The 8,897-nt window shown below is 43.4% G+C and overlaps 1 protein-coding gene across 2 annotated transcripts; it reads right to left on the bottom strand.

Moving 5' to 3' along the window:
- Positions 1–2,430: 2,430 nt before the first annotated feature.
- On the bottom strand, positions 2,431–7,991 carry asphd2 (aspartate beta-hydroxylase domain containing 2). 2 transcript variants are annotated; one of them, XM_064354119.1, is made up of 4 exons: positions 7,642–7,991; positions 4,919–6,199; positions 4,264–4,377; positions 2,431–3,472 (listed from the first exon to the last, which is right to left on the bottom strand). In XM_064354119.1, exons 2-4 carry the CDS (start codon positions 5,784–5,786, stop codon positions 3,363–3,365), a joined length of 1,092 nt encoding a protein of 363 aa, XP_064210189.1. In that variant the 5' UTR covers positions 5,787–6,199; positions 7,642–7,991; the 3' UTR covers positions 2,431–3,362. The 2 variants fall into 2 exon arrangements, with proteins under 2 accessions (XP_064210189.1, XP_064210190.1); XM_064354120.1 differs by lacking the exon at positions 7,642–7,991 and adding an exon at positions 6,942–7,513.
- Between the last annotated feature and the right edge of the window lie 906 nt (positions 7,992–8,897).

Raw genomic sequence — 8,897 nt, 5'->3', positions numbered from 1 at the left:
GAAGACAAATCTGCACATGAGATTACACATGAATCACACTGAAAAATGACCTGCCTACTCCCTCTTGCGTTGCTATCTTGAAATGGCACTTTGATTAATTAATTTGATTTACACCAGGAAACCCTGGGTAGATTCTGCATACAGAAAAAGATGTGAAAGATTAGCCATTTTTTAGCTTTTAAATAACTATCATAAATAACTGCTGCTCAGACAGCTGTGTCTGTGTGCCTCCGCATGTATCTGGAGTGAATGAAAACCAAGATTTTATTGACAAATCAATAGCAAGGACTATGAACGTTTCCCTCCTTCCTGCGGCAATCTTTCAATCATAAGAGCTTCACATATACATGGTGGGATGGGGAATTGAAGGAGTCCATCATCTTGCCTACACATACTCCTGCCAAGGGTGAAAAGACAGCCTTTTTCATAGAATGTTTCAAAGCGTTAAACTGGCTCATTAAAACATTGCCATCTGTTGGAAACTAGCTAAAATGACACTTCCTAGTTTCTGAAAGACAACAACTAATTGGAGAAGGCATGTCATAAAAAGCCATGACCTAATACTGTCGTTACCCTCGTCTAATGCTGAATGTATTATAATTACTATGACTATTATCTAACACAGTAGCTCTGGGTCTCTTTTGATTCAACTGACTGTCAGCTGTATCTGTGTGGCAAGGGCAGTGTGTGTTAGTAGGGGGGGGGGGGGGGATGAAAATTTTGACTCAAACAAATATGTCTGGCACCTTAATAGCAAAATGTCTATGAGTAATCAAATTTGAGTCACTTAATATCAAGCAGTAACTCTATGCAATTCATTACCAGCACACATCACAGCTAACAGCATATTACACTATGAACTCAGGGAAATGAACTATCAAATGTCAACAGTGTATGTCTTTACTGAATATCATTTCACCTTAGAGGATATTAGATTTCATTTCCTACCCTAAATTTATTATCCTCTAAAGAAAAAGCTGAGACCTACTTGTTTTCTTAGTAGTTGTAGAATGGATTCCCTTCTTCACACAAGTTTAGCCTGTAGTATTTTCTGATGGCTTAAAATGATTTTATTTGTTTAAACATCTTGCTAACTCAGACCAGTTTCTACATGAGCCATTATCTTCATAAAACACATCCTGGCAGATTATATAGTATATTTTCATAACCATAACAAAGTTAACAGCAAACATGTAATTACTCATTTTATTGAAAAGGATAAAACAATCAAATGTCAGACCATGTAGAAGATGTATATTTCTGAATGGAAACGAAGATTTAATTTTAAATCACCATCATATTTTCAAAAAAAGAATATTTTCTAGAGTATTAGAATGTACCTGCAACTTATGGCTGGAATTTCTCTGGGGATATTTCCTAAAAAGTTCTTTTCACCCAGCAAGTCTGAGTAAATTATTCTATTACTCACCTTCCATGACTTCCAAGATTAAAGCATCAATAAAGTTTGTGGAATCCTCCATTCTATATAGTGATATCCAGATAAAACCAACTGCTCCTTTAGTCAGCTGAATAGTCTCACTAGGTAATACTGCATGTGACACGGTCTTCCTGACTTCCTTAAACTTAGGTGTACCTTTCTTGTTTTTGAAATTGTTTATTTGCAAACCACGAAAATACAAATATTGGCCTAAAGAATCAGAAAAGGGTGCTAGGTGTCAAACTGTAAAAAAACAGATGGGAGACACCTTGGAATATGGCCATTAGATAACTCATAGACATATGATTTCACTTGCCATTGAAAGTAATTAAAAAAAAGATCAAATTGAAAGAAATGAGGAATCACGTCATGCCACATATTTACAGTACTAAACGAAGCGGTGCGGATAAACTTGACATCACCAGTGGAAAATGTCCTTGCGGCACTTCACTCACTCAGGTACGTGACTGTGCATTCGGGCCAGAGCTGAGACATACGAATAGGCATTATTTACTTATTAGCGCACACTAGTGGCCAGAGAAATTCCTGCAGCTCCCACTTTCTGCTTTCCAGAAAGTGCAACGAACAGAGGCCCAGCTTTAAGGCTTCAACAAGGATACTCATTCTTTATCTACACTCTAAGATATATTTTGGGTACTGCTGGTCCTGGGTCCTTAAAATGGCAGTTCTGTGTAGAACAGGTACACCACTGAGTGGCACTTTTGCATTTGCCTCAAGGTAGAGTTTGTTGCATTCTATCTGGCCAGTATATACAAAATCTCATGAAAAAATTACAGGAAACTGATCCTATTTAGGTTCTGCCTTTCCAAATGCACATGTTGGATCTTTACATATCCTGTTGATTCCCAGCTTGACAATAATTTGATACATCACAATCCATCGCAAGCCTTCTTCTTCATGTTGTAGATAAACTTAAAATGCATGTGGGGTGTTTCTGTGTTGGAGTGCTTGCAAGAATGAGAAAAGCAGAGTTTCAGGTAGACTTATAGTTATTCAATTAATCCATTTTGTGTAAAAAAAAAAGGTCTTCGCCTTTTTTGTTTAAGAATTTACTGTTGCAAAATTCACGGCACAGAAAGCAATGGAAGCAAATGTCACCATAAAACTGGAATGCAGAATATCACAGAACATGAGTATAAAATCTCACTCAGCAGTAAAACCACTTTTTAAAATTCCAAAACCTGTACAAAAGTCGTCCCATACAAGAACACTGAATATATGAATAACTGATGCAATAACTTCAAAGTCATTTAGAGAACGAGTACTGTACATACACAGAAAAAGAATTAATCTAGCTAGATATGCATGCCCATTATTCACCGAATGAGCCTATAACAGATTTCACATTACAAACTTCAAACAGTAAGAAACTGGCTCAAGTGTTTTTTCTTCTATGTGTTCCCACCGCCGGTGAATAGCAATATAAAGTATTTGATACTGAATTCAACATCTCTCGTTACCCGAATATCTCGTCAACAGTAAATCTGTATCAGAAAGTGTTTACAGTACAGTGCAGATTGTCTCTGACAAACTAGTAAACAAGATTCATATGTGCTCAATCCAACAGTGTAGTACAATATGTGTGAAATGTCTACCTCTTTTTCAGTTTAGGGAGGGTGTTGATATTTAAGTGCCTCCAATGTACAGCATTGTAGATTATCACAATGTAAATGGGATGAATCAGCAGTAGAATTAGGTTAGAGAGGAGACTGTAAACATTACATTGCACTTTAGATAAAGTCTGTTTGGTCAAATGTGAGTCCCAAAGAGAAGATACAACTCAGTGGAACTGGTGATCAGAGTAGAAGAAAAGATATGTACATGGAGAGATGAGGGGTCTCCCTCACTCTAGCTTTCTTTCTCCTCCTTTCTCTGCCCTTTTTTTCCTTTCATTCTTTCTCTCTCAGCGGCCAGGAGTAAAGATGTAATCCAGTGCCTGTCTCTCTGCAGCTGCCACATTTGGATGCCAGAGGTCCACCATGAAGACCACCCTGGGGCCGTCCTCTGCACTGCCTGAATAAAAAAAAAAAAAAAAAATTAGGACTGCAGAAATTTTCAGACAATTTAATAAGCACACTTAGGCTCCCATCTTTTATGTGCAGCTACACAATACGAGGACCCCTATCTCGACTTGCTTCTTTCCTTTCAGCTGTACATCATCTCAGTTGTCCCAACAGAGCTGTGCAGTCACTCGGCTGGAGGACTACACCTTACGCACAGACAGGCTGCTGGGAGTTGATCTATGAGTGGCTGCTAAGTGGCGAACTCTCAAAGCACCGCATTGTGAATCCAGACCATGCTAGTGCCAACTGAAAGGTCTCCTGCATGAGCTTAGCTGTAGTATATGGTGTGAAAAGAAGCAGGTTGACAGCACCACGCGTTTCGGAGAGTTGTGGATGTCTGCACTCTCCCAAATCAGCAGCACACTCCCCCCCTGGTGACTGTAACCGAGTACATGGTGTTCTGTGGGCCATATTGCACTGTGGGGTGTGGTACTCCATAGAGAACCACCAGCAGGATTTAGCAGGAGGCACCTCCCAATAGCCCCATTTACTCTGAGTGGTTTTCACCACTCTCCCCAGTCGTTTATCCTTCCTGTACCACACCCTCTCCCTTTCTCCTTTCTTTCAATTTCTCCATATATGTGCTATTCACTTCACGGTATCCCTCTTTTGCTTGCCCATTATCTAGTTCTGCTTGAGTGATTCAAACACCAATCCGCTTTTATTTTAAACAGTTTAACGAATAAATTACATTTCAGTTACCACGCTTGAATCGTCCCCATCTCACTCTCGCTCTCTCACCTTCGTGGAAGGCCGTGTGCAGGAAAGAATCATCAAACAGCAGACAGCTCCCCTCTGACCAGCACTGCGGCTCTCCGCCCACCACCAGCTCACAGCCAGAGGGCACCCTCAGACCTGGAGAGCAAAGGAGGCGTGTGGGTTAGCGCTGTAATCGAAACAAACTGAAGACATAACTGCAATACAGACATGTTCACCACAACACTGTCAATCCAAAGCAAACAACGGGACTGCTGCTTACTGCGATTTACTGTATACAGGAGGATGAGTTTTGCACATAAATGTATTGCCCCATAAGCTTACACATACACAAAAACAAAAGTTGACCATTAGGATCATTAGGTCACTGCACTGCACCTCTCACAGTCAGGAGCAAAGATAAACACAGCAGATCAAACAAGCGAGGCAACCCTGCAGGCGTTGAGGTAAAAATGCAATCTTGCCGTTTGTATTTCTGCAGACACCTTTTTGGAAACCAGGCTGATCTCTACTCTAAGGTTAACCACAACCTCATATTTTCTTTACATGACTGTTATACTGTCTTGAATCCCTCACTGATCTCTGGTTTCCAGAAAAATGGGGTTTTCTCTTTTTTGAAATAGATTTTATTAATTTTTAAACAGACATTCCGGTATATCCCAGGAATGCCCTCTCTCACCTAGGTGGCAGCGCAGCCTGACGTTGGTGGGGCCGTAGTGTTCAGTAATCAGCGCTCCGGGGCTCAGCACGGAGAAGCAGGCGTTCCCGAACACGTTGTTGGCAATGAAGGTGCGCAGCTGGCCCAGCACCCTCCAGGCCCGGGGGCACCGCCGGGCATTCAGAGCCAGCGGGGTGCCCTGGTTGACCAGGTAGAAGGTCCACCACTGCCCGTGCGGGGTGCTGTTGGCCTTCCACCCCGGCGGCAGGGAGGAGCCGGACCTGGCCGGGGGGTGGTGGTACACGCTTTCGAACTCCGCCAGCAGGGCGGGGAAACTGCGCTCCAGCAGCTCCACGTCGTGCTTCTGCGCCTCCCGGGAAAAGAAGGGGGCGGAGGGAAGGTCGGGCAGGAAGAAGACCTCCGGCTTCTGGATAGAGGGGCGGCTGGAGAGGTACCGGCCCTGGTCCCGCACCCCCTTGTGGACCCGGCCCATACCGGCCCAAGTGTAGCGCTTGGCGTAGTCCTGCAGGCTGTGGTAGAGCCGCTGGTTCAGCCCCTCCCCGGCGTGGATGCAGCGGAAGCACTCGGGCGAGTGGCAGTAGGCAAAGCCGTTCTGCTCCTCCACACCGGCCACCTGCCTCCCCTTGCCCCTGCCCCCCACCTCGGGGCTGATCAGGGCACCGCCGCCCCCTCCGCCTCCCCTGCCCGGGTCCGCACTGTAGCCTCCACGCAGGGTGGGGGCGCTGTGCTCGCGGCCCACGCGGTAGCAGTACCACACAAAGAGCAGCAGCAGGCAGAAGGCTGTGCCCACAGCGCTGGACTCGCACTCCCGCATTGACTGCATCCCACCTGCCACCAGCTCGCGCACCCTCTCCAGGGACCACTCCATCACTGCGTTCCCCGCTGACACCGACTGCTGCACTGGCAGACTAACTGATCTATAAACCCAGAAACCCACTGACCGATTTGTACTGCCTGATTTGATGCATTGATTGCCAGTCGAGCTAAAAATCTCTTCTCCCTCACAACTACTGGCAAGGGGTGTGACGACAGCTATCCCACAATGCTCCTCAGCCTCCTGCTACTTTGCAAATCTGAAACTGCAAGATTTAACACCCAGATACTCCACTGTGACAATATACTCCACACAAACTGTAATATGATTAAATCATCATGACAAGTCCATAATAAAGATGACTGACAATGTACACAGTTTGTGGTGCAATATTTGGCTTGATTTCTTCCCCTAAGTTTCCACAAGACACAAGCAGATAGCAGACTGCAGGGCATTCGTTCGGTGCACTGGAAGAGAGAGACAGAGAGAGAGAGAGACAGAGAGAGAGAAAGCGAGAGATTAAAGGCAATCCAAAACATATGTAGAGAGATACACAAATGCGAAAGCATAATTACCTTTGTGCGTCAACATGCATCTTGATATCATATAAAATTTAGCCAAGTCACAAAACACCCTCTGCTTCGATGAAACTACATTTTGCCTCTCGATCTCCCCCACACAATCTACTGTTCAAACAGCCAACTCCCACTATAACAACACCCAGTCACCCACCAAACTCACCCACAGACAGCACTACCCTGTTCTCACAGCCATGAAACACTTCACATACATCTCGACACACATACACACACACAAAATTCTATTTTTCCACACACCCCTGCACTGCACTGTGCAAATACATGAGTCATGCATACACTGCTGCATTCTCTCAAGCACATAAATTCAAGAACACACACATTTGTATGAAATGTACAACTTGGAATTCAAGATGTACCTGCTAACATGGAACATCAAAAGATGGAGCAATCTACCAAAATAAAATTGCACATTGCTTCCAACAAGCATACATTTAGATAGTGAAACATCAATATGTGTAGAGTCATATAAAAGGAGGGTCGGATGTTTGCTACAGAATAAGCAATCAGTAGCCCAGACTATCAGTATCCATGTCAATGGTAAACACCGCAAGGAAACAAAAACGATGCTTTACTCCAAATGGCAAACAACAACAACGGTTTCCATACTCACACCACCAAACTTCCTCAGTCCTGAACGGCCATCTCGCCTAGCGAAGCTCTTCAAACCAGAGAAGCAGCCTCTCTCTCTGCACTCACGAGCACAGCCTCGCGGACTGCAGGCACATCGAGCCCCCGCGCAGTGCGCCCACTGCTCGGGCACGTTACCTAATCAACGCTTATTTGAGTGATAACAATTATCCCCGAGACTAGCGAGACTAGCGTCACCATTTCTTCCTCATTCCGGAGAATGTCCCTCCCTCCATTTCCCACTCTCTTCAGCCCCTCGCAATATCTCTGCCTACAAAATCCTGTTACCCGTCGGCCATAGTGTCAGTGACTTGTGCAAAAAACACGGCAGATGCTCTGGTCTGTCACTGACAATTGCAGAAACCTAGCTGGCTTGCCTTTATAATGCAATGCTGTAATGATAACATTGCTAGCTAGCTTTCTAGCTAGGGAGCTATTGACAGAGTAAGACTGTCAAGATGAATGGTCAGAATACGACTACTAAAATTAATACTAATAAGCGCCATTGTGCACAGGTTTACGTAGAATAGATGTAATTGTAGCAATCAGTCTGCTAGCTACACACACTGCATCGTTCACTCCTGTCAATCACAGCCGCCTACCTGTCTGACTGTCCACATAGCTATATGCGCACTGCAGAACAGCGGGACATGCAGTTCACGTGTATATCTGGTAGTACTTACGGTTTAGCTAGATATCTTGTAATCTGCAGAAAACTTTTTAAAAGTCGAATCTCTGATGAATACTCGGCATCCTTTGCTTAGCTGCTGCAGCGACTGCTGGAACCTTCACAGCGTGAAATACTCCAATCGTCTTCGCATGAACAAACATCGCCTTGTTTTATATTACATATATGTGAAATTGTTTTGCAAAAAAAGATTAGAAAAATTTAAATCCATGATCACATGAAAGCATTTAAGTAACAGGTGTTTGGAGATAACGTCTGTGTTTGTAGCCAGCTAACCATTAGCCAAATAGCATCGAAACTGCAGTTCCCCGAATGCATCTCCTGTCTTTTCGTGCAGGAACTTCCGCTTTACACGTTACGAAATTGAGCTTTGCTGATCAAGAAAAAAAAATTGGCCACAGCCCTTGTCTTATTGTTGTCATTAATATTGACATCACGTCGTAAAAGTAAAGCGTAAAAATTATATTACGACTTTAACATTTTAAGCTGCTTTGATTGATCAAGAAGAGATTTACTGTAACAAAACAGTGCACAGTGGGTACCGAGTTGAAAAGGCGTATCCTTTTTGTAAGACAGTGAGAGTAACTCCCAGGCTTGTACCTTTCTATTGTAATTCTGGCGTAAGCAATGCTGTTTAATACAGTAAACCCATTGGCTTTCCAGGATGTAAATTAAAAAATTAAATTTGAAAAAATCACATCACATCTTTGTTAAAGCAGATCAAGGTTGAATGCAGTTTATAAAACCAGAGCTGCCCTGTGAAAATCTGACCAGTATCTAAGCTGGCGAGTACTTGGGGTGCCCATTCTTGTCTCGTGATTTTCTGATTACTGCATATCTAGGTTCTGTGACTAGACACTGAGTGGACACTTCACAAGTTTTTTTCTATGTTACTGAGAGTAAGAATGGAAAACAATCTGACATGCATGGAAGAATGTAACTGTTCTTCAGACTATTAGCCAGTTAGGATTTTAAATGATGCCCTTCTTGAATTATGATGAATCTCCTTTAACGGTCAGAGTTGGTTAGCAGGTATTTAGTAACAGCTTGCTCTTGCTTCCAGTTTTCTCCATTTTCAATGTTAAGACTCCCACCGTCACAATCTTCGGTAGTTACTCTGAATAACCACTCTGAAGATATTGTCCTTCCATAATTGCTGTGATTCTACGAGAAATGAGAAGGACCAGAGAAAGATGGCTGCCTGGAGGAAGCAAAAGATTTTCAGTCCATGCTCATTTTTTTTTAAAGCCC

This window comes from Anguilla rostrata, chromosome 10 (genome assembly GCF_018555375.3).
Source record: "Anguilla rostrata isolate EN2019 chromosome 10, ASM1855537v3, whole genome shotgun sequence".
NCBI lineage: Eukaryota > Metazoa > Chordata > Actinopteri > Anguilliformes > Anguillidae > Anguilla > Anguilla rostrata.
Note: the sequence above shows the minus strand (reverse complement) of the source record. Positions and strands in the feature narration are given on the sequence as shown.